The following is a 25783-nucleotide window of genomic DNA, read 5'->3' on the forward strand; positions in this document are numbered from 1 at the left end:
CCCGAATCCAATCCAGGCACCGAAAATCCAAGCCCAATTCATATAAAATTTCGCCCGATTCAGGCTTGGACTGGGCCCGCCCAAATTGCACCCTAGGGAGACCCGCCTGGGGCCAGTGGTGAGAGCTGGAAAGCCTCTTTCGATGTGAACCATCAACTAAACGACCACTCTAGTCTTGCACGAGTCGGGCAAGTCGTGACAAAGGCTGGTCTAAGCACGAGACCAACGACTCACTCACAAGTCTTCGGTCTTCCCCTGGTCTTCGGCCACAAATCGACGACGGGTCCCACCGGCCACCCGCCCCCTAAATCACGACCTCTGATCTCCGGGTTATATATACTTCAGAGTTGAGACAAATGTATTCTCTCCCGGTCCCAGGCGTGAGTTCTGGTGGCATCACCAGAGAAACTTCGCTGCATCCCCAACGAAGGACTCTGCGAAAGCGCGCCAGCTTTGGAAGCACAAATGCCCGACGTGACTCTTGCAAACTCAGTACAGCACTTCAGCCAGAATTTGCCTTCTCGGCGTGAAAATGTCTGACTCCACTTCCCCGAGGGAATTCTCGTTAGATAACAGTTCCCCAGACCACATAGACTTCGATCTTTCCGACTACCTAGTCTTCAACCAATTGTTGGGAGAAGATACAGCTTCTGTGGATCGTGAATCGATACCTTCTCAGGATTCAATATTCGATCATCAAGTGGCTAACGCTGATGACTCCGGCAATAGCAGCAGCACTCAAGCTGAAGGGACTAGCAGGAGTAACATGCAAGTGATGGGTTATTAGCCTTCTATAATATTTTTGTGTGTCCATATATATATATATATATATATATATATATTGACATGTTCATTACTTTTTCTATAGTTTTCTTTTCTTTTTTTTTTTTATTAATTTGTTTCTATGTTGTTAGGCGACGGGGAACTAATAAGGCTGTTGGAGCAAGAGTTGTATTTAGAACAAAAACCGAGCTAGATATTATGGACGACGGCTTCAAGTGGAAGAAGTATGGGAAGAAGATGGTGAAGAACAGGCCATTTCCAAGGTAAGAACTTGAGAATGAATCATTTACAAACAATACTTATCAGCAACAGATTTTGACGTTTGAAATAAATTGTATTACGCTATAGGCCTATAGTCTGTTTGGATGCCACATGGATGGAATGACAGGCTTTGTTTCACGTTTTAGAGGAAGCGGGGATCTGCTCTTCAAAAATGGGCGCCTCACAGGCGTATATTGGGAACAATAATAATTAATAAGTACGGGAGATGTTCCCAATGCATGGTAGGATGTGCTGTGTGCGTGTGAGGCGCCTGTGAGGCGCCAGGTGTGAAGACCAAATCCGGTCTCATTTAAGAGCACAATTTAAAAGTTTTCTTTTTTGGCAAAAGCACAGCCTCAAGTTCGATATTACATCATAGCCACATATGCTAATTTGGCTTTGGTCAGGGCAAAACCTGATAGAGCAGCCTTTATAGCCTTGCATTGAGAATATCTCCATACTTTTATGCTTTATTTCATGGAGAGATATTCCTAATGTAAGGTTGAAAAAGACGGTTGGAATGGTATGGGCATGGGCTGCTCTGACGAAATCCAATCTCCTCGCATGCACATCTGATTTGGAACATTTACTATACTTATTATTAGGGGATATTTCCAATACACGGTGGGGATGTTCTGTGAAGCGCCGATGTAAACTCCTCAAGTTCTATGCATGAAAAAATATCAAGTTTTAAAATGGTTCCATTCTTGGTTCATGAAATGTAGGATCAAAATGGGCTTATGGGCATTTGTCCATATTGAACTTGTTTCAAGCTTTTTTAATTTGTCATCATCATGCAAGCCTTCCCCAACTATATGGTTAGCTACATGAATTTGTTTCACCATTTTATTCTATTCAATATATAGTCAAATTGTCGGTATTAATTATTTATTACTACTTCCAGCCAAGAACTTTTCGGTCTATCCCAACCTTTTCTATCTTATTCAACTTGTGACAGATGCATATATAAGATAATGAAATGATTTAGATAAATCTTCACTCTTAATGCTTGCTCCCCCAAAGGCCGAAACCTACCCACAACCCTGTGTTATTAAGAACAAACCTTCCATGCATGCATGGGTTACAAAAGTTAATCGACTATGCCAAATATTGTATGATTTTGCAACCCGCTACCTTACTACCTGGTTCAAGCATCTCAGAAGTATCTTCCATACCTGATTATTAACTCAGATCTAAGTAATTAAGAACTATCAAGTGGCGGATTCTGATGCCGTGAAGGTGGGAAAGGTGGCAATGCATGGAGATCCCAGACCCATAAAAGTAGGGTTTGTACCCCCAGCAACCTAGGTTTAGCCTCAAACCATCATTTTCAATGGCTTATCCTTCAATGCAAAATCTTGTATTTTGTATTATTTTATATGTATTTGTACTATATATATTTGCATTTATACTCCTTTCAAACTGAGCATAAGGGGGTACCATGTAAATCAGAGCTCGCATTATCTACGACCATGGTCATGGTTGTAGAACAATCCAGCAACCTCCAGTAAAAAATGAACACACTACCGTTTGTAATAAACTGCTATTGACCCGGACAGTTGGACCATCTAGGCAGCCAGTTCCGTTTTATACAAAACCTGATCACTGGCCAAAAATCGTTGAATTGGTCAATGATCCGTTGATCCGAGCAGTCGAATCATTAACCTGTTCGACCCATTCAACGGTTTTGGCTGTTTTTTTATTTTTATTACTTTTTTTAATTATTTTGTGCAAATAGGTTGTCCATTTGAACCGAATGCTCAAACCGTGAACTTGGAAACCAGTGGCTAGAACAGTTCCAATTCCAAATTGGTTTTTAAAGCATTGACTTCAACACATCGTATAAGTTGTTTTCTTATTTCAAGCAGTGGTGTATTTACAATTCATTGGGGGTTGTTGAATTGTTCTGGGACAAGAGTTGCACGTAATGTTTTCACAATAAATCATAAACACAAAATATAATTAATAAAAAGGGAAAATTCCTGATTAATATTCTGTACTTTGGGCCTAATGCCACTTTGGTCTCCCGAACTTTAAAACACGATAATTCAGTACTTGAACTTTCAAAACATGCCAATCTAGTACTGTCGCTAATCAACCATTAAGTGACATTTTGAAAAGACACAAATGCCCTTCGAGTGTCAGACGTAGCCCTAACTTTTTTGAATAGAAAGGCAAAGATTTGGGATTATTCATTTTTATCAACATTTGGATGGTTGATAAAGAAAATTAGATGACACTTAAATGACATTTGTATCTTTTCAAATGCCACTTAATGGCTGATTAACATGTACTGGATTGACACGTTTTAAAAATTTGGGTACTGAATTATCGCATTTTAAAATTTGGAGACTAAAGTGACACTAGGCCCAAAGTACAAGGTACTAATCAGAGTTTTCCCAAAGAAAGGCCACTAGGCCACTGCCCAATGTTAGTTCCAAGCTCCCAGCTATCTAGAGTTTTGGAAGAATTAGACTAGATTTGATTTTAACCTTCAGCTTTTTCTTTTTTTTTTTGTTTTTTAGTTTGTTGTTTTTCTTTTTTCGACACCAAGTGGCCACTCTTAGACTCAAACCCATGTTCTCACACTTGCAACATGAGATTATACCATTACACCTAGTAATGGCTCATTGACCCCCTAGACAATTAACCCGTTGAGAAATAATAAAGATATGAGAGTACTCTGTTAAGGGGTAACAAGCATGAGAACATATGTTGCAGTCAGAATGGCCATTTTGTAGCAATATTGTAAAGCCCTTAACACATCAACAAAAATGCTCAACTTAACTCAACCAAGCGTTGTCCCAATTATATGGATTTGTTACATGAATCCTGTTTTGCCATTACACGCTGTTTAATGCCACCTCTATTGTCAAATTATAGGGTCTCAAATCGTTGTTCACTACTTCAACTTGTCTCCTTTTTTGACCTGTTTATAGTTGTTTTAGGCTTCTAAGTTGTAATCAATTATTTTTACTTGGCCATGTAATTAAACCATATTGATATACTTTCTCTCATTTCATTACCAATTCGAATGAGATTATATCTCCACCCCACAGCACATCTCCACCGTGTATTGAGAACTTCTTCCGATGATGACATCATTGAAACTGGTACTATCGGGAGATGTTATGTGCTGTGGGGCATTGAGGGTGGCTCCTTGTGGGGTGGAGATGTGAACTCAATTTGAACCATTCCTGATTTCTTTGAAAATTTCATTTTCAGTTCTGATATTAACGAAAAAAAAAAAAAACAGACATACAGACACACAAATATAGTGAAATAGTGCTAAAAGAGTTAGGGGGTGGCTCCTTGTGGGGCGGAGATGTGAACTCAATTTGAACCATTCCTGATTTCTTTGAAAATTTCATTTTCAATTCTGATATTAACGAAATAAAAACACACACACACACACACAAATATAGTGAAATAGTGCTAAAAGAGTTGAGGGCAGGTTGAAAAGGACTTGAGTTGAAATCAAGGTTCAAAATATCGATACACCCAGGCATATCGGACAAATCAATACTCTTTCTGGTTTTTTTTTTTTGTGTTTTTTTTCGCTAACTGGTTCAGGGGAACCGGTTTAGGTCTTCGCCACACCTTAAACCGGTCAGACCACTGATAAACCCACTGTAGGGGCATATCGGTGGGGTGCCAAAACGATATGTATCGGCCGGTACATACTTTGAACCTGGTTGAAATAACAAAAAAATGTTTTTTTTTTCATGATTTAATGATGGATATGGCACTGAACAGAATGAAAATATGACACTGATCGGAAATCATCTTATTCCCCCAATTGTTTTTTCCAGCTTTTCCCATCGGACAACAAGCAGTAATCTTTCTTTATCTTTACCTAATGAACTCTATTTTTCAATCCGTTTTTTTTATCAGGAACTACTACAGGTGTTCGGTGGAAGGATGCCCAGTGAAGAAGAGAATAGAAAGAGATGCAGACGATCCACAGCACGTGATAACGACATACGAAGGCATCCACAACCACGAAAGCCCCTCGGCCTGAGTCCCCCAACCCCACGTTACGCGTCCACGCCCTTGTTTTCCTCTTCCCACCTTAACTTGGTCTTCAGTTGAAACATCCTTGCAAGTACTCCTGTTGTTTTCAGAATTCAGAATGCTACACATGTTGCAGTCCTTAAGCCTGACGGGGGTTCGGAATTCGGAGGTCCATCAATGTATATGCGCTGAAAGAGGAATATGGACCACGGACCACCTGTGTTTTCAGTGCAGCGTTTTATCAACAAGGAGTTCCTGAATTCATCACCTATCAGAATACATGGTAGTATACAGAGATCATATCTGCTGAAATCTCAAATTAAACTTTGTTACTGGATGCGTTTCATTATGATTTATCAGAATAGTCCCTAAACTAAAAAGTGATTTTGATTTCTAGTCACCAGCACAGGACTGCTTTAACCTGGGTTACCTCTAACTCTAAGTACTTTACATTCATACATTTTCTTCATCTAATCATGTACATCACAATGGTCTTAATCAGCACATACATCATGGATTGCAGTTTACGCACCTGGTTTTACATTCTGATCAACAAAACAAAATGCTCTTCTGGTAGGCAATAATGAATCAGATTCAATCCAAGCCAGCAAGCCTCTTAGGGACTAAAAGAACTACATCTTACCAGTAGCTCAAGGGCTGTAACCTGCACAGACAGCAAAAACACAGGCCACTAACCAAAGATTCAAGATTTACTTCCTATACTATGAACAGCACATTTCTCAAGCAACTCTGGATTATTTTCGTCGTCAACCATTTTTCAGGTTCTGCACATGTTGATTGGAAGAATCATTGATGCCCGTATGCTGGTTTACATTCTGTATCAACATGATGTATAGGAACCATGTTCAATGAAATTCATGTAAAGCTTTTTCGGAACTTCAAAAGATAAACTTGTAACATAAGAAAGAAAGTAATGTGTAACAGTTTCTTTCACATGGTTTTGCAATGCCCAATCAATAAATGCCAATGGACTAACATACCTCAAATCTAAACCAGGGCAGTAATAACAGATTACTTTATCAAAAATACTTCTTAAGATACATCTTACCCAGAGAGCAAAAAATAAATCCCGTATACAAAGATTGGAGGATCAACTTGACAAATAGCATGATATGCAGTCATATTGGGAGCTCAATTGTAGAAACATCAATTGCATTAACAAGATGATAATAGTGAACTCTATTTCTTTACTTTCCTAGCTAAGGGGTTATGATCAGCCCCAGCAATGGGTATAAATATCATTTTATGCCTGTTTAAGGATTGGACTACTCAGAGACGGGTTCAACGGAATTCTGTGAAGCATCATTTTCCAGCCACAAGACCAACATAACCCCCCCCTCCCCGCCCTCACACAGAGAAAAAAAAAAGAAGAAAAGAAAAGAAAAAGTGAACTGGTAAGCCTCCTTTTATTCCTATGTTTAAAGAAAGAATCAAAGAAACTAACCTGATATACAAAAAAAACAGACCCTGAAATCACTTGCAAAGCATTTCTAGCATTGTTTGCAAGTCCCAACATTAAGCTAGATTCTTTCTTTCCACTTGACAAAAAATAAAAGCAAATTCAATCTACCCACTGTTCCACAAATGAATCTAGTGCCTGCACATGCTTCTTCTAAAACATATTTTCTTTCTTTACCCCAATACATATTTTATAGGTGAACCATTTAATTTTCTTTGCATGGCTAGCCAATAGCCATTACTAAATACAAGGTAAAGTTTGACCGCCAGATACCATCATTGCTGTTTAGAACCAAGAACCATTTTGCTTACATTCATTAACCCATTTACAATTTGAACCATTCAATCTTGCTAGCTGCACAAAAAACTCAACGCTGCTCTATTCACAGCAAGTTTCAACGGCATACCTTCATACATCCCTATAAAATGGGTGGTATGTAGTACATCAATTCCATTTGGATGGTTTTAAATTGCATGCACAGTTTAACACAATCTAATAGTTTCATTTGGGAAGATGACATTTGGGTTCCGTATATGTGGATTCAGTGCCGCCAAATCTTTCCATTTGGCCCCAGTTCCATGAACACGTGATGAGATGCTCCACAAGGTGTCCCCAGGCTGCACTGTTGTTGTCATCTGGGGAGTTGATTTTGTGACAGCCTTTGACTTCATAAATGGATGCTTGCTACTTTTTCCCATGCCACTTGCAAGCAACCAGCGGGATCCAGATTGCTGCTGCTTTGGGGTTCCCCAGAGCTTTTTCCCAGGCTCTGTCTTCAGACCTGCAACATGAACTTCGGTGATTTTGAATTGAGGAATGCCTTCCTCTTCATCCTTTCTATCTACTGTCTCGTCCTTGATTTCTTCCTTCACCACTGTTTCAGATTCTTCTTCTTCTTCATGGTTTCTCTTTTCTGAAACTGTGCAGTATATTTTGGGCTTTGGAGGAACAAAAACCCTCTCCACTTGAATTAGAGCAAGCATTGGGGCACCAACTGGCTCATAGTTACGTAAGGGATCTCGAAGCTGCACCATTAATGCTACTGTGAAGTTGTTGCCTAACAAACCACACCTTCTACCAGAACCCTTGCCACGTTTCTTGTCTCGATTTTGTGCTCCAGTAATCAAATCAGTGCATGTAGCATGATGAGCAGCAAGTATCTTTGAAGTCCGCTCATTGATTTCATCTTCATCATCAACTATACCAGCATCCAGCCTCATCCACTCATCCAGAGTAATTGAGAGACCCATTAATCCATCAACATCATCTCCAGAATCTTTAATGTCTAACAACTGCAATCCTGCAGCTCCCTCCAAACCAAGAGAGCCAGTGGTATTAGCTCCTTTCCCTTCAAGGGCCGAGATCTCCCCAATTGATTGAGGACAGATATTTGAAGGTGCATCCTCATCAGACATGCCAGATTGTATTCTCAAGCCTTCTATTGAGAGAGCTTCAATCTTGTCCATTGCCAAAGGAGCAAGGTCTTCCAGAGACACATACTCTGATCCTATTTCTCCACTTAAGGAGCTCATGTTCAAGTTCTTAGACTTGTGCCCATTTCTACCTTTCTTTTTTCCACCAAATGTCTCTTGCCCAACAACTGATTCATGCTGCAACAATCCCTGCCTGTAATGACCGAGGAAAAAGTAAAATAGGAATAAAAGCAAGTCAAAATCCAGAATAGGGCAAAATGGTCAGCAATTCAAACTTAACAACCAATGTTAAAGGTAAACGTGCATACCTCTCTGTTGCCTCCAGACATGGTGCAGCTTCCCATGCTACTTGATGCATTGTCTTCCCAGTAACATCTTCCAATGGCATCAACTTATTAGCCTGCATAGAGAGCTTTTCAATTCCAACAGAGGCCAAACGTTGTAGTATCTCCATAATACCAGAACCCATTTCAGCAGGCACTACAACAGGACTAGAGACCTGCATGATCAAGCTCCAACCATTCTTAGCATTTCTGAAAAGTGAAGGATTCATTGAGCGCAAGAATCCCCCATCCCTTGTCTGGATAAATGGACCCAATCCCTCTCCAAGGGGAGGTAACATGAGTGACTCTTCAGGTGGTAGATCAACTGGACTTCCAAATCCACCAGAGCTGTTAGGTGGAGAACTCTGAAAAGCCTTCTCATTCAAACCCCATTCTCGCATCAAAGTTTCTGTCTCCAAATCTTCAAGCATTTTGGCCCTCGTTTTACCCTTCATTGCCTGCATCATTTTCTGATGATCTACCTCAGCAGCATGAACAACCGATGACAAGTTGAAATCCTCAGAGAAGTCCAAACCAGGACTAGTTGGGGCATCATAACCAAATTCTACCTCTTTCTCATTGCCAGAATCATAACCAAAGATGCAGTTGCCACCAGCTAGGGCATCCTTTTCAAATTGCCTTAATAATTGCTCCCTTGGAGACTCAGGATTGCTATCAGAACTCAACTCAAATGGACTGTGATCAATTCCAAGCATACTTAAAAACTCGCTTGCAACGGATTCTGTAACATCATCCAAACTCAGAGACTTGCCCATTTTACTTGCTTTATAGTTGGATTTAACTTCCATGTAATTTGCTTGCTCAGGTGACTGGCATTTTGCTGGGGGAGAACCTAGTCTTTCTGACTCCATAATTGACAGGTTATGAAAAGCCTGTTCTAGTTCCTCCATGAGCGATTGTTTGGTGCATGTATCGCTCTTTTTGGATTTGTATTCATCCACCAACAAATCATCTTTAAAATTACCATAGGCCTCACCTTGGAAATTAGGCTTAATGTCCACTTCAGGGGCCACCTCATTGTCCATGTTGATCTCAGCAGTCTTGATAGTTTCTACAGTAGAATCATCAAAAGCCTTCTCACTGTCATCATCGAGCTTCATATCTTCATTCCCAGACATTTCTATCCCCTTGTCAATAACACTAAACTCAGGATCTTCCGATGTATTTTCAGAATTTTTTTTGGCAGACTCAGAAATAGAGTTAGAAATTGGTTTGAGGGGCTCAACATTTTCAGAGAAAACCTCAAACTCGGGCTTGGAATCCCCAAGAGAGTTGAATTTGTCTTCATCAAGCTTCTGATAAAGCAAATTTACTGAAGTGGATAGCTCTGACCTTGAAGTTGGCAAAACCTCATGAAGAATCTTCACGTCTTCCACAGACTGAGATAGGAGGTGAGAGATTTGGTTAGGAATGCCAGGAAGGCTTCCATCTCTCCGAAGAGTGTGGCTGTGACCTCTATCAAAACCATTCACAGGCTTTGTTGCAATGGGTCTATTCTGCTTCAAGTTCAAAGCTTGAGGAGCGTTTCTAACACCACCAGATTCAACCGGATCATCCCCTATTACTGAAAATCCAAAACTAACATTCAGAGTAGCACCTTTGGCCCTGCCCGATAGCTTAAAGCTGGTTGTCCACCTTCCCGAGCTCTTCTCCTCCTCCAATTCCTCCAAAGTAAGAGGAAACAACCTGGTAAGATCGATCCGATGCTTCCCTAGATCTAGTTCAGGATCACCGACCACAGAAGCATAGAGCAAAAAATGCTTCGCTTCATACTTGGCCAAATGGTGAGGCCCGTTACGGCTACCATAGACAGAACATTTGTGTGTCAATGTTTCTTCAAAATCAACGGTCCCTTCAAAAACCCTAGCCGCATGTGTCTGCAACCCGACTTCCCTCGTCTTCCACTGAACACATAGACTGATATCGTTGAAACTTAGTGGCAATCCTTCGATTGAATGTACTTGCAGAGAGAAACAGCAATTGAATCTACGACTCCGAATGTGTGATAAAGCTTTCAAGGGCTTCCAATCCCATAGAGACTTCTTGTCCTTCTGCAACAAGTCCTTTTTCTTGTGAGACAAGTCTTCCTTCAGAAACCTAGGTTTCGGTTTTAACTCAGGGACATGGGTTTTTCCAGAAGATTTGGCTCGACCATCGGAGCCCGAAATCATACCCTTTGGAGGGTCTTTGTTGAGATAAAGAGCCTTGCTCAGCACCTCAAGTTCATGCAACAACCTCCCGTTACCAGGATCGCCACCATTTTTCTTTCCAGAATCGACTTTCGGCATCATAAACAATTGAAAACCTTGAACAATAATCGACAGAAAAATAAATGTCCAACAAATAATTGACTTATACTTACTGAAACTCCCAATTCTTTGTGTTGATTCAGATAGATCAGAAAACCTAAATTACTCCTCCAGTTTCATCATTTGAACATCCTGAACACGAATAAAGGGGGAAGAATAAAAAAAAGCAGAGAGATCCTCGGTGGAAAGTCAAAGCCTTGCAGTAATACTTCCGGTGATTTAGCCGGTATTCCCCCGCCGATGGCGTTAAAATTATCTGGCATCTCCCTGTAACATCGTGACCTTGCCGTTTTGCTGCGAAAGAGAGAGGAAAAAATAAATGTTTTGCCTTGTAACTGAAAAGCAAAAGAGTCAAGACTCGAGACTCAAGAGTAGTTGGAAATTGAAATTGAACTTGTCCCAACTTGCATGTCCAAAGAACTTAGGGCCCGTTTGGGAGGGCTGAGTTGAATATTCGATTAAAAGTTGGTTCACCTGCTTTGATATACTTCTTATATAAGCTATTCAAAGCAACTGAAAATGCCCCTATTTGGGATTGAAGCGCAATGGCTTTTGACTTTCTAAAGTGGTATCCAAATAGATAACCTCTATGTTTGTTGAAAAGTCTGAAACACTTGAAACGGCTGTCAATCAAATCAACTTACAGTTAGGATCTTATATCCATGCCTCGCAGCACTTGTACATTCAAAATATCACCCCAATGAATAGTAATATGCAAATAGGGATGATATTTTCAACGTAATAAACCGTGGGTAAGTGTGAATAAGGTTCTTGTAGGTAGGAGATCTGAATTGGTCAAGTTGAAGGCCGTTAGCTTATACCTCTCCCATGACAAGCACGAGATGTTACCAATACACGGGGGAGACGGGCTGTAGAGAGCTTGTGGACACTCTATGGGGAGCCCATCTGAACCCCTCTTGAAACAGCTCATCAAAAGCCCTTAAAAAACAGTTCAACCCTTAAGTTCTCCAAAATAAGTAGCTTAAGTGGACAGCCTTTGAAATAATTGACTGATAATCTATTCAAGGATATCTGGATCTTTCACCATAGTTTATAAACTATGTGTAGAGCCCACCTTGGGAAAAGCCAAAAACCATGGTTTATTTAGTGCCTCTCAAAGGGACACTAAATAATAATAGCTGATTTGATCTTTCAAGAAAAGAAAAAATAAAAAACCAATAGCTGATATGGGTTCTTCAAGTTTTTCACCAACCATTGCTTATGCTGTCTCCATGTTGGGCCCATCTCGAAAAATCAAAACTTACCATTTATGAATTGTGCTTCAGCCCTGGCGAAGGGGAGAACTTACTGACCAACTTTTAATGACTTAAGTGGTTAAAATGAATGACTTATTACTTTGTCTTTTAAGATATAAACTAAAAAAAAGAACATTTGAATATATAAGGAATTCAAGAGTCCAATCTAGTAAGACAGTTTTATAAACACATTCAATAAGCACTTTACTAAATATTCTATCACTTATCAAAAGTTGTTTTCCACCTTTTTCTTTTTTTTTTTTTTGGGAAAAAAATTAGAAGCTATATAGGGCGGGGATAGCTCCATCCCAAACATTACACGAACAAATGAAAACTAAATAACTATGAATGGCATGGGGATTAAGTGAAGAAGAATCCCATTTAATTTATTCAACAAAACTTCACAGACCAGCAAGTCTACAGCTTGATTAGCTTCCCTAAATGAATGTTTGTCCTCCACACATAGCTCCATAGTCTCGACCAACCTCTAGCAATCCTCCAGGACGGTCTTCAATCTCCATGAGATATAATATTGGTTCTTGAGACACAAGGTCATCACAATGAGTCATCTTCAATACAAACTAGATTATTCTTGAATGCCCAAACTTCTATAAGATTGGTTGAGTTAACTTCAATAAAGTATTATTCTACATCAAGTATTTTCTCAAAATGATTTTTGACAATACAAGCAATCGAGCAAGCCCCATCCTCATTCTGGGAAGCTATATTAACTTTGATATCTCTCATTTTCGGGCATTGCCACCTTATGGATCTCCAACATTTAGCCATAAAGGGAATTGACTGAGTATTAACAACTTTATTAATCTCAGAGAATGAATTTAATAAAAAAAAGACATGCTATTAAAGATTTTATTATTTCTGTTTTTCCACGTCATCCAAAACATAGTAAATTTGGAAGGGACAGGTGTCAAAAAAATTTCTAAATGCTTATGTATGAGCTCACCATGTGTGCCTACCTGATGACTAGGAATTCAAAGCAATAATTCATTCAGCTACTCTCTTTAAGCAAATAAGCACAAATTATTTTTTCGAGCTTAAATCAATTGTCATAAGTTGGTTGATTAGTAGTGCGAAAAGGCCATCCACGAGATGGTTTCAATAGAGATGATAATAGGTTAGGTCTACCTCACAAAACCGAAGTAATGGTTGCAATTAGTTTTTATTGTTTCTAACCAATTACATAATTAATAATGCAGAGAGGTTTCCTGATTTTCTTGTAGTTTTTGTTATACTTTTTTGCCTAAAAGGGTATGTATATATTCATTGTGCAGTTTCTGCATCATAGATTTTACCACACAATTTAATATTTTACAGTTAATTTCTAAAAAAAAAAATTCAATTAATTTCATTGTAATTGTATTGTCAAAAACAAAATTCTAAGACTATGTTTGGTTTGAAGGAAAAAAAGTAAGAAAAGGAAGGAAAATGTAATATCATTGGTAATTATAGATCCCAAGTATAATCGGTTTGAATCAGATGAGACCTGATTGTCACAATTAATATTTGGTTTGGAACTTGTAGACCTTGTCTCGAACCAGACCAAACCCATTAAAATTCTGGGATTTTGTTTTATACTTCTATTGCACTGCACAAGCACATCCAAATGCAACCTAAAGAGATTCAATTATCAAAACAAGAAAGAGTTTTTGATGTAGCGTAAATGAGGTATATGATAAAGTGGTGGGAAGGACTTTTAAACCCACAATTACGATGAAGGGAAAAACATTGGTTTCTGTCTTCCATTTTGACCATCAAGTCTTTTAGGAGGGACTACTATGTTGGTGTTTGGGACCAATGCTAATTTCTCAAAAATAGGTGTCATATTAAATCCTTATTAAAATTGGGTTGAAAAGAGAAATTAATATATTTAACAATTTATTTTTTGGAAAAGTATACTGCAGCTCATTGCAGAATTCTGAAATTATAATCCCCCATAGTCTATTAGTAGTGCCCCCTATAAACTACATCCTGCCCATAGATTTGACATCAATCCATGGTCAAGATTCATCCCACGTGTATGGTGGGGTTAAAAATTTTGAGGTGGGTTGAATAATCATTATTCTTTTATTTCTTTGGACCGATTATATTTTGAATGATGTGGCATCTGACATGTAGAACTTATGTGGAGATTCATCTATTGAAAGTTTGAACTTATGTTGCACAAAAACCTATCAGAGCTAATTCGCTAAGCACTGGTCTCCCAAGATAACTAAGACCTGACCTTCTTCAATCAGAGAGTTTGAGATGAGGTTGAAATGGTTCTGTATGGATTGGAAAGGCAAATACAGTGCCCAGCAAACCAAGAAAATACAACAAACACATCACTGAAGGTAAATTTAAAAGAGACCAATGGATCGAGTAATGAAGCAAAGTCGAGAGTTTCTTCTCGCATCTCAGTCTCACTTTTTACATCTTTTCCTCTCTTTTTTCTCATGAACTTTAAGAGGGTGTTGTAAAGAAAATAGATGACATTGAAAGGTCATTTTTATTATTTCACATGCCACTTTACATTTAACGATTTTGTACTAAACTGATAGTTTTCAGGTAAAATTCGGTTACTAACTTGCAATAACTCAGTATTATAAGGTATTAATTTAGAAATTTCCCTTTGTGCAACCGGCCGACCATTTGATAAGGTGTTGAATGGAAGCTCTGGAATGATCCGTTAATGACTTAATGGGGAGGAAGATGACAGTTGATCCCAACCGGCCGACCCCCAATGTCGTGGACTCGTGGCCACCAACCACTATGTAAAGTTCACATATATGCACTAAATAATAATAATCTGCCACATCAATTAAAAAAAACACTTTAATATTAAAATGGGAAAATTAGGCTGATGCGCAAATTGTTATTGATCTGATACCAAGGGACAGACGATGTAAATTCTAGGGAAAATAACAGGGTTTTCACATTAGGTATAAAAAAGGTTTTGTCTCTTTAAGAAAATAACGGGGAAGAAGAAGAAGTGGGTTTTTTTTTGTTAATTTAAAATAGATACTAAAGGTAACCGAGAGGAGAGCTTCTCTCCCGTTAACTAAAAACATTAAGTGTGGGGTGCTTACATGTAACAACGCGATTGGGTGACCAGCCCGTGTTGTAAATTGTTGTCTTCAGGTCATCCAAACCCAATAGATAAGGGTAACTTTTAGTCTCTAATATTAATAAAAATAATATTTTAATAAAATTTAAAAAATAAGTTAACTTTTTAAAATAATATCAATTAAGGGTACATTGTATATCTTCTTCCTCTTGCAATCCATTCATCACTACGACCGCATGTCTCGTTAGGAATATCCATGAAAAACCGAAAAATCGAACTATACTGAGAAAATTGAACCACAAAATACGGTTAATCGAATCGGTCAGAATTTTTGAAAAAACAAAAGACCGATTCAGTTTTCGGTTAACCTATAAAAAAACCGATGATTAACCGAAACGACCGATATATATATTTATATGTATATTTTATATATATTTTTAATATAAATCACATATTTTCTATGTATTTTATATAAATATATATTCATTATATTTATAATGATCTATTTATAAATATATTATATATTTTTAAAATATTTATAATATATTATATATTATTTATTATTTATAATATAATATTATACATATATTTATATAATATATATTATAAATATAAAAACCGAAGTACCTAACTGGTCAAAAACCAAAACCGATAACCGGTGGTACCAATTCGATTTTGGTTTGGCAAAATGAAATAATCGGAACCACCGGTTCGGTTTATAAAAGGGGCCATGGTTCCGATAATCGACACCTCTAGCCGCCGCCTCCGCCCACCTCCGCCGGCAATATTGCAGGATAAATGGGAGAAATTCACGGCGGGGTACAAGGAAGTTCGAGCGAGCATTCGAGACAAGGAGGACTATCTGTTTTACAACGAACTCGATCCTCTCCTATCAGGAAAAGCTCAGAGGAGAGAAACTCTAATTCGAACTCAACTTCGCAGACAATGTCAAGGTATCGAGTTGCCGAGAGATCGAGATGGAGATCGGAGGAGGAGAAGATGAGTTTATCCGATCGGATGGCGAAGACACCGAAGAAGACACCAATGAATTTTCAGGGAAGAAGCAGCAGAGGTCTCTCAATTTTAGAAATGACGAAATGATAAAAGCTTTTAAGGATCTCTTTGATAGCTTTTTAGCAAGACAATCCAGATTCTTTGTGGATCTCCTTGAATCAATGGAGTGGAGAGAGAAAATACGCGAGAAAATTCGGCTAGAAAGGGAAGAAAAATGGCGGGAAGAAGATCGACAGCATCGACTAATGTTCCAAAACGCCATGACTCTCTTCATGAAAAAGATCGTTCACGAAGGTGTAAGATGCACTTCAGACTCTGCACCGTGCCACCATGTGAACAAACCAGCCTCTACTCCAATAGCAGAAACTGCCGTCACAACCGCTGGCGGTGGCGGGGGAAGCGGAGGAGGGAGTGCGGCGAGAAAAAGATCGAAGAACTGGAACAGGGCGGAGGTGCTGCTGCTGATAAAGGTGCGGACGGAGATGGAAGGGAAGTTCGCCAAGTCGACGAGGAGGGCGGTGCTGTGAGAGGAGGTGGCGCAACTACCGTGCGCCGACGGGGTGCAGAGGGACGGAAAGTTGTGCCGGGAGAAATGGGATAAGCTGATGACGGAGTACAAGGAGGTTTCAGATGGGAAGTGAGACCGTGGAGACAGCCCTTACTTTGCAGATCTCCTTGCCACTGTCACACGTGCTGGTTCTGGTTCCGGTTTTGCTTCTTCTTCCTCTCCCGAATCTCCGACCACGAATACCAACACCGTTCTCGATTGAAAAATGGGTAAAAGACAAAAACCTCCCCTAAAGTTTCTGATAATCATAAAAATCTTCTTTATAGTTTCATTTTAGAAAAAATCTTTCCTCTATTTTTGACAAAATTAACAAAAACTTCTCTTCCGTCAATGACAGAGATGATATTTTTTTACAAGACCTATTCTACCCTTTTTAGAATACCGTTCACTTTCTTCCTCGACACAAAATGGCAAAATGGCGGTACACTCCCCCCTCCAACCTATCCACCTGAATTACTCGATGATCATTGTGCCTTGACCCCGACACTAGAAGCCGAATGCGTCACAGCTGCAATCGAGGCAATACATGTTGCATTTGCTCTGAGGTGTGTCGTCGTTTGTTTGGCAGATGGAGAAGAATGTCGTCGACAGCAACGGTTCCAGCCATGGCGGCACCAACATTGATCCTCGACTGGGATTTTGGCTTGAAACTTAACTCTGCAATAGGGAGATTGAGCTAACTTCCATCTTGGATAGCAATGATTCTCAAAGGATACAAATGGGAGATTGGCGAGAAAAGGAGATCTTTCCAATGTGAATGTCACCTGAAGCTGAGAGAGAGCAGCGACTTGGAAAGAAACTTGCAGCGACCGGCGTATAAAGCAGACTTTGCATTATAGATCTAGGGAGCCGAGATGCTAAAAGACAAGTTATGTATGATGGGGATGAGAAGGGCAATCGAAAACAGTGAGAAATAGCTGAAAATCTAAACGAAAATGCGATTAATGCGGCTATGGCGATGATCAGAGAACAGTGATGGAAAGCGATCCGAAAATGGACGCCGACAGGGAAAGGAGAAGAAAGGAGGGAAAGGAGGAACAAGAAGAAGAAAAGAGATGGAGAAGAAAGAGAGGGAGCACAGACGGGGGAGAAAGATGGTGGGAGAAGGCGGATCGACGCTAATGGGACAGAGAAAGGGAAAAAGGGGAAGAAGAATAAGCCGAAGAAGATGAGAGAAGAGGATGAGATCGGATTTAGAGAGGGTGCCGCCGCTGGCTGCCTCTGCTTCTGGGTTCGAACTAAGAAGAGGAATAATGTTCGAGAAAACAGAGACAGACAACCGCCTCTAAAATCGCTCTTGATTTCACGAACTACTTCATAAAAACAAGCCATTAAATAACTCCTTCACTGCCTCTCCATTCAGTTTTAGTCCCTTCTCCCACGCTAGCGAAGCTACACCACAAATACAAAAAAACAAAACAAAAAAAAAAAAAAGAAAAGATCTCTTTCAATCTCTCTGCTCTTTGCCTTCTCTTGTCGCTTAGCGAAAGAAATCCAACAAAAACCCTCTCCAAAACCCTTTCCCCGAATACCCAAAGAGACAAAACAAAACAGAGACAAACAATCGCCTCTAAAATCGCCCCTGTTTCACGAACTACCTCATAAAAGCAAGCCATTAAATAACTCCTTCCCCACATTACTCTCTCCACTCAGTTTCAGTCTCTCAGTTTCTCTGCTCTTTGCCTTCTCGTGAGGAAGAAGATGAACAGCACTCTAGAAAGGGTAAAAATACCTATTTTACATTTAAAAAATTAATATTTTTCACCTTCCGGCAACATTAACGGAGGCGGAGGTGGAGGTGGGCGGTGTTGGGAAGAAGCAGAGGTATTGTCGGAGGTTGCCACCTCGGGTGGCGACATTGATGAATAGATTAGAAGAGGAAGAAGATAAACAGTATTTTAAAAAAGTTAATCTATTTTTTTAAAAATTTAATCTATTTTTTTAAATTTAATAAAAGTATTATTTTTATTGATATTAAGCCCAAAAGTTGCCCTTATCAACTATAATCCCTAAATTCTCCTCACAATCTGACATATAGAAAATAGACTATTGGACCGGGACCCATATATAACTGACAAAAGTAAATGATATTTTGATGGAATCAGGATCTCCTCCTAAGTCAGGTTTGGATAAGATTTCAGGCCTGTGATCTTGGGTTTGGGCTTAAAATATTGGGTCTGATTTTTTTACAAGCCAAGTTTAGGTTTTCTCAAAAAAGCTTAGCCCAAGTTTGAGCTTCACTTGATAATGTATTATATAATAAAAATATATTTTATATAATAAAAATATATATTTATAATATATTTTTTCTTTATTTTTCTTCTCAATTAATAATAAGATTTTTTTCAATTTGGAGGTCTTTTAATATAAATAAAATAGCTTTTAATTGAACTAAAAAATAAAAAATAAATTTCTTTTTCTAAATTTCTGGACGGGCTCAAACTCGAATCTAAACTTCAGACTTTATATGAGGGTTAAGCTCAGAGCTGATACTTGGGTAAAACTCGTTTGAACCTGATCATATTCTATTAACGTAGAGGCAAAGTCCAACCCAGCCTAGCCCATGAACAAGAATCAGACATGATGTCTGTCCATGTTAGAACGGTATTTTGTAGGTATAGGAGAAGATCCTAATTCGCTGCGAGGAGGCTAAAAGCCTACAAACAGCCATGAACGGTGAATAACCATATACCCTTCGATGTGTTGCCATCGCCAAACCACATACTATTCGCGTGCTCCAAATCTAATGCAACTTGCACGGAGACCGGATCTGCTCCTCAGATCTGATACCTCACACGCAACATATCCTATCATGCATTGGTATCATGCATTGGGAATATCTTCCATACTTATTAATTTTAATTCACGAGAAATATTTTCAATGCACGGTCTGTGAAACGCGTTTTACTAAAAATCATAAAAAAACAACTTGAAGCGTAAGAGATTGGCTTCGGGCAAACCTGTACCCACACCGTTCTAACAGCCTAATATCTTTCCACAAGTACGGAGATACATTTTTTAACGCAAATAATTAAGGATGCTCGAACGGACTTTGCATAAGCTTTTTCTGGTATGACGTCTTTTCGGCAAGTCATGAAGGTGGAACTCCATGAATAGTATGCCGACATGCTAGTTTGCTAATTAACCACTACCTACCGGTATTAGATCCGGATTCGGATAAGTCACAGTGTCTACTCCCGGACAACGAAACGAAACACGGTCTATAAAAAGAAAACGATCGAGAAGAAGAAGAGATAAAGAGATCAGGCGCCATGGATGCGTTGATCCAGGTACCATACGATGCAACTGTACGTTTAATGCTGTCGTCTCTCGAGCGTAACTTCCTCCCCGACGTCGTCATAAGGAGGCTCACGCGGCTGCTGTTGGCTAGTCGTCTTCGTTGGGGATACAAGCCGTCCTCTCAACTCCAACTTTCTGATCTTCTCCAATTTGTTCACTGTAAATCTCCATCTCTCTCTCTCTCTTCTTCTTCTTCTTCTTCTTCTTCTTCGAAATTGTTCCATTGGATTTAAATATGAGTGAAGTCATATTGCTTTTCACGTCGCAGCGCTAAAAGATATGCCCATTGCCATCAAGACCGACTTACCAAAGTCCCAACATTATGAATTACTCACTTCCTTCTTCAAGCTGGTTTTAGGGAAGAATCTCAAATACAGGTAAATGAAATTTAATTCTTACTTTCTTTGCATTGTAATCCAGTATACGAAGCTTATCATATCGATTGTCTTACTAATAATTTGGATTTTCTTTTGTCTTCTCTCTCTCTCTCTCTTATGTAAGAGACACTTGTTGAGTGTGAGGAAAGCAAGTATTAGAAAACAACCCAATTTCCATTTCAGCCCTACAACATTTTAGTAGAATTTAAGTATAGAATTCAAAATAGTGATATTGATTATTAATTGTTGAAAACATCAGCTCTGTTTGATTCTCCAAAAACGGCAGTGTGCAAATGTCAGAAAAATTTTTGAAGAAAAGGAGCAAGTATCCACCCCTGACCCCTCTTAAGAGGCAATTAATATTTTTTCACGCTCTAATTGTTCACATTTTTTTTTTCTTCTTTTCATATATACCACTTATCTCAGATACAAATTTCAGAGTTAGAGAGTATTATGGCTTGATCCATTAGATAATGTCAATGAAATCAATAGCTTCCTCGTATATACTCTGAGAAATGCAGAATATAGAGATGACTTCCGTCTTTCTTCACATGCCATTATGCTTATATACCTCCTTAAGAAAAATGAAATAGTCATCTTTTTTACTTTTTTGAGCTTAGCTAGTTTAGTTATCAACATGTGCAGCTGCTGTTACTTCCTTGACAAGTCAAGCACCTTAGAGGAAACAGAGAAAGCTATGCTGGAGCTGTACTGTGAGAGGGCACAGATCAAAGATGGCCAATCTATGCTTGATGTTGGTTGTGGCTGGGGATCATTGTCCTTGTATATTGCACAAAAGTTTTCTAGCTGCAGGATAACAGGGATTTGCAATTCAAAGACACAGAAAGCATATATAGAGGAGCAATGTAGGTAAGTTGCATGAAATACACAATATGTTCTGTTAGATCCCTTACTTGATCTTCTGGACCAGTAACAAAAGGGTTACAAGGCGCTGAAAACAGTTACGGATGGCAAAGTTGCATCTACAAGAACCACAGCTTCAAACCTCATACTTTTTTCTGTTTGAATCAACATATCACAGAACTTCCTACTTCTAAAAGATGATTGAAGTTCCATTAGCCCATTTCTGTTTGGTCCATATTTATAACTACAGGTGCATACTTTCTGAAAATGGTGAATTCATCTCTGCAACCTAAGATAACCCACACATTTTCATCTTATACAGGGAACTGAAGCTGCAAAATGTGGAGATCATTGTTGCAGATATCAGCACTTTTGAAATGGAGGCATCATTTGATAGGATTTTATCCATAGAAATGTTTGAAGTATACAACACTTTGATCTTTTTTTTACAAGGTCCGAAATCTATTGTTATGGTTTCTTACATTGATATATATCCCTTAATGCAGCACATGAAGAACTACAAGGCACTTCTTAATAAGATATCAAAATGGATGAAGGAGGATAGTCTCCTTTTTGTTCACTACTTCTGCCATAAAGCATTTGCTTACCACTTTGAGGTATTTCTGTTTAACTTGTTAATTGCTCTGCATGTTTACTTGGTTATGCATTGATTTAGATATAGTCTTTGTGGTACCTATATATTTAAAGAAACTAATATTTAGTTCTGTAACAACTGAGTCTGTCATTATTCATCTGGACGGATTGATGTAAATCCTGGATTAAAAACAATAATTATTTATTTTCCATCTTTCCCTTTCTTAAAAGAATAAAAGTCTCCAATTATTTTGCCAAATTCCTAAGTCCTATCTATGACTTCTACCAACAACAAAGTCCTTTCGATGACATTTATAGATATCTGATTTTCTTTTTTATGCAGGACAAGAATGAAGATGACTGGATTACCAAGTACTTCTTCACTGGAGGGACAATGCCTGCTGCAAACCTTCTCCTCTATTTCCAGGTAAGTTCTGCACTTCTGTCCATATTGTCTGAGATTTTTATCCCATAAAAATATGCATCCTTTGTTTGGAGCAAAGACAAGATTCTCACGTTTAGATATTCTTTAATCTAAATAAACCTCTTTCACTCTTTTGTTAATAACTATCACTACTCGTTCAAATTAAATAGAAATGAGAAGAAGTACAAGAGGATGCTTGAATTTCATTTGAATCTATTCTTACCAGTTTACCAAAAGGGAAAAAGGAAAAAAAAAAAAAAAAGATTGCATGATATTAATCTACTATTTGGCAATTATGTGTTTCAGGTATTAGATGAAATCTGCTTTAATGCATTTAATTGCCATCATTAATATTGAAATCTTTTGTTAGTGGAGTAACAATGCCATTTGATGTCCAGAGAGGCCACCAACTCGATCTCTTATGTAGGAATCTTGATTCTTTTTATGCCTAGAGCTGAACACATTTTATCCTCCTGCTTAACATTTCTTTGTGGTGTTTTTTATATCCAGGATGATGTTTCTGTTGTCAACCATTGGCTTGTAAATGGGAACCATTATGCAAGAACAAGGCAAGCGTGTGTTTCTTTAAATTGTTTTGTTTTTGTTTTGCTTTTAACAAGGTTTGTATTCATTTCTTTCAAAGCGATATATATTGAAGGAACTAGAAAGTTAATGGTTTGACACTTGAACTAGTCAAATATCGTATGGCTAAATCTAACTCCAAAGTTGCGCCTGTTCGGGTTAAATTGGATTATATTTATTTATGAACATGAGTGAAACTTGATAATTTCGCTTATATATGATTAAAACGTGTTTACCTTTGCAGTGAGGAGTGGCTTAAAAGAATGGACCAGAACATGGCTTCTATTAAGCCAATAATGGAGTCAACTTATGGCAAGGATTCCGCTGTTAAGTGGACTGCCCATTGGCGTACATTCTTCATCTCAGTGGCAGAACTGTTTGGCTATAACAATGGAGAAGAATGGATGGTTGCACTGTTCCTATTCAAGAAAAAAATAAATTAATTTTGATCCAAACTTCTATTTTTTTTATGTTTTACTTCTTTTACTATCATAGGAGATAGGATTTCTTCTTTTCAGTTGAATTCCAGTTTGGCTTATGGCATGATAGAAGAAAATTATGCATGTTGGAGAACATCCCCCCAAGTTCAGTCACTTGTGCTCAAAAAGACGGTGTCAGTGAGAAGAAAGAAACACAAAGCACTGTTCAATCTCTTCTTTCGCTCGTTACTCATGCTCTGTGGTGTCCACCTAAAACCATTTTTGGACTGACTTCATACTAACAGCACGGTAATAGTACAACCTCAACCAAGAGGCCGGATAAAACAGAAAAAGAATTGAGATAGGATTAACTGAACGCAAATGCCGTTCAGCGGGTTGTACACTTAACCAATAATAATACTCCACATCATTCATAAAATGCATGACCCCCATGTATTTTGCCACTGGCGTAGGGCATTATCATTGATTTCACAGCTAAAGCATTCATTCAGCTGATCCGAATTCCCTTCTTTGTTTTATTAATTTATTTCTTCTGCTCGCTTTAATTTACTAGTAAATGTGGACTTGCGTAGAAATTTTAAATTATAATGACAATTATTATTATTATTATTATTATTATTATTATTATTATTATTATTATTATTATTATTATTATTATTATTATTATTATTATTATTTAACTTTATATTCCATTTCTATCATAAAAAATAATTTTTTTTAACAATTCTTTTTATTTAATATAATGAATATATAACATTAGAAATATCTCCAAATGTTTTTGACAAAATTGTATACTTTTCTTTTTTTGTGTTCTATCTTTTTTAAATATCTTTATTCAATTATGACATCACCATGAGTTTATTTGAAAAGTCTGATCATTGACCCACCATCTAGATGGGAAAATAGCCTTGCTTTCAGATCAATTTTAAATTATATATTTCATCTACATTATATAAATAATGTTTGGTTATCATAGTTAATTTTTTATTTGATATAATTAATATATAACATTAGATACATGTCCAAATATTTTATAGTTTTTATATTTTTTATTCTTTGTACCTTTTTTTATTTTTAAAAAATTTATTATTTTACTATGACATCATTAGTTAATCAATTTGACCCAAACTACTAACCCACCACCAAAACCATTTATTATTGCATTTCCAACATTGATAAAATTATGTATAACACTTATTTTTGTTCAATATAATGAATGCATAATATTATAGATGGATTCAATATTTTATTTTATTTATAAATATATAACATCAAATATGTGCCCAAATTGTTATCCAATATTTTCTTTATTTTTGTGAATTTTTTGTTTTTATTTTAAAATTTTTATTATTTGACTATGACATCATCTGATTTAATTTCAAGGTTTATTTTAGATTTGTAATTCCATTTTCATCGTTAATAAAAATATTTATTGCATTTCATACTTAATTTTATTTACTATAATGAATATATAGTATTAGAGATATGCTCAATTCCTTTTTTGTGTATTTTTATATATTATTTATTTTGATTTTTATTATTTGATTATGGCATTATTGGTTAATCCATTTGACTCAAATGGTTGAATTGCTTATCCACCACCAGGAGGGAAGAAAATGGTTTTATCTTCAAATTATTTTTCAAAATATTTATTTTTATAATATTAAAATCAATATTGTGGATTTAATTAATAGAATTTAATGATGAGAAAAATATATCTTGAATATAGGATTTAATGAGAGAATATATGTCTTAGATATGAGACTTAATGAGAGAGAATAGGAAAATAATTTTATTTCCAATTGGTTTTAAATTTTATATTCCATTTCCATCATTAATAAAAGTATTTCTTATTTATCATAGTTATTCTTGTCTAATATGATGAATATATGATATTAAAGAAGTTCCCAAACTCTTCTTTAGTTTCTATATTTTTTGCATTTTATCAAGTTTTTTATTTTTTTTATTTAATTGTGACAACAATGCAACATGGGTTGGCCTATTTGACCCAAAACTGTTAAATTTCTTGCCACCACATAAAAATAATGCTTTTCAAAGTCAATTTCAAAAGCACAAGTTTTTTGTTATTAGAATTGTTTATGTATGGATTTAATTAATGGAACTTAATAATTCAAAGAAACAAATATGACTTAAATATATAATTAAATGAGAGTGACTGGGAGTTTACATTAAATGGAATTTAATGAGAGAGAATTGAATGCTATAGTATTCATATTACATTTTTTTGCCCTCATAATAAATAAGGACCCTATTTCAAAAAAAGGAATAGTTTAGTCCATAAAATTTTCAGAAACCTTGGACCCTGTTTGTATTTTTATAGGAGACCGAATCTGCTCCTCACATGGCGCCTCATAAGCACATCCTGCCTGCCATGCAGATCCCGTCTCCTTTTATGGTAGTATAGATTCCTTGGTTTTTCTCCCCACACTGCCACACCAACCCTGCATCGCAGCCGACCAGCCGTGCATTACACAGGTGCAAGAGATGTTTTTTATGTACCGCTGCAATGTTGTGGGGTTGGAAATTCGCAGGCGTTGTGTGAATATCAAATTATTAACCCATCAAGTGGTGTGCTGACAGACTGGCTGTGGGGCTGCTACTTGCTAGTTGGGTTGCCGACTTAAAAGCATTTCAACTACCTGGGGCTCGAGTTAG

At 37.5% G+C, this 25783-nt stretch overlaps 3 protein-coding genes and 1 long non-coding RNA gene across 6 annotated transcripts; 3 read left to right on the top strand and 1 right to left on the bottom strand.

Moving 5' to 3' along the window:
* Nucleotides 1-390: 390 nt before the first annotated feature.
* WRKY50 (WRKY DNA-binding protein 50) lies at nucleotides 391-5389 on the top strand. 2 transcript variants are annotated; one of them, XM_088959310.1, is made up of 3 exons: nucleotides 391-768; nucleotides 915-1046; nucleotides 4939-5389. In XM_088959310.1, the coding sequence occupies exons 1-3, from the start codon at nucleotides 533-535 to the stop codon at nucleotides 5063-5065; spliced, it is 495 nt and encodes a 164-aa protein (XP_088815436.1). In that variant the 5' UTR covers nucleotides 391-532; the 3' UTR covers nucleotides 5066-5389. The 2 variants fall into 2 exon arrangements, with proteins under 2 accessions (XP_088815436.1, XP_088815438.1); XM_088959312.1 differs by having other exon boundaries at nucleotides 581-772.
* A 1427-nt stretch (nucleotides 5390-6816) lies between these two features.
* LOC148842256 (protein PLASTID MOVEMENT IMPAIRED 1-RELATED 1-like) lies at nucleotides 6817-11091 on the bottom strand. 2 transcript variants are annotated; one of them, XM_088956434.1, is made up of 3 exons: nucleotides 10678-11091; nucleotides 8280-10593; nucleotides 6817-8164 (listed from the first exon to the last, which is right to left on the bottom strand). In XM_088956434.1, exons 2-3 carry the CDS (start codon nucleotides 10484-10486, stop codon nucleotides 7021-7023), a joined length of 3351 nt encoding a protein of 1116 aa, XP_088812560.1. In that variant the 5' UTR covers nucleotides 10487-10593; nucleotides 10678-11091; the 3' UTR covers nucleotides 6817-7020. The 2 variants fall into 2 exon arrangements, with proteins under 2 accessions (XP_088812560.1, XP_088812559.1); XM_088956433.1 differs by having other exon boundaries at nucleotides 8280-10984.
* Nucleotides 11092-15674: 4583 nt separating this feature from the next.
* Nucleotides 15675-17248, top strand: LOC148842257 (uncharacterized). The gene is made up of 2 exons (XR_016103314.1): nucleotides 15675-16735; nucleotides 16864-17248. It is a non-coding gene; the product is annotated as an uncharacterized LOC148842257 (long non-coding RNA).
* A 494-nt stretch (nucleotides 17249-17742) lies between these two features.
* On the top strand, nucleotides 17743-23319 carry LOC148842258 ((S)-coclaurine N-methyltransferase-like). The gene is made up of 8 exons (XM_088958056.1): nucleotides 17743-19985; nucleotides 20095-20203; nucleotides 20849-21073; nucleotides 21390-21489; nucleotides 21574-21684; nucleotides 22005-22088; nucleotides 22596-22654; nucleotides 22912-23319. The coding sequence occupies exons 1-8, from the start codon at nucleotides 19799-19801 to the stop codon at nucleotides 23108-23110; spliced, it is 1074 nt and encodes a 357-aa protein (XP_088814182.1). The 5' UTR covers nucleotides 17743-19798; the 3' UTR covers nucleotides 23111-23319.
* Nucleotides 23320-25783: the final 2464 nt, after the last annotated feature.

The sequence above is a fragment of the Nelumbo lutea genome, chromosome 8, assembly GCF_056320005.1.
Source record: "Nelumbo lutea isolate HS-2025 chromosome 8, American lotus-T2T, whole genome shotgun sequence".
Taxonomy (NCBI): domain Eukaryota; kingdom Viridiplantae; phylum Streptophyta; class Magnoliopsida; order Proteales; family Nelumbonaceae; genus Nelumbo; species Nelumbo lutea.

Coding starts and splice junctions, on each gene's coding strand:
- WRKY50 (XM_088959310.1), top strand. CDS start 533: ATGTCTGACTCCACTTCCCCGAGGGAATTCTCGTTAGATAACAGTTCC. Junction 769..914: donor GGGACTAGCAGGAGTAACAT/GCAAGTGATGGG, acceptor CTATGTTGTTAG/GCGACGGGGAACTAATAAGG. Junction 1,047..4,938: donor AAGAACAGGCCATTTCCAAG/GTAAGAACTTGA, acceptor TTTTTTTATCAG/GAACTACTACAGGTGTTCGG.
- LOC148842256 (XM_088956433.1), bottom strand. CDS start 10,606: ATGATGCCGAAAGTCGATTCTGGAAAGAAAAATGGTGGCGATCCTGGT. Junction 8,165..8,279: donor TGTCTGGAGGCAACAGAGAG/GTATGCACGTTT, acceptor CGGTCATTACAG/GCAGGGATTGTTGCAGCATG.
- LOC148842258 (XM_088958056.1), top strand. CDS start 19,799: ATGGATGCGTTGATCCAGGTACCATACGATGCAACTGTACGTTTAATG. Junction 20,204..20,848: donor GGGAAGAATCTCAAATACAG/GTAAATGAAATT, acceptor CAACATGTGCAG/CTGCTGTTACTTCCTTGACA. Junction 21,490..21,573: donor TATCCATAGAAATGTTTGAA/GTATACAACACT, acceptor CCCTTAATGCAG/CACATGAAGAACTACAAGGC.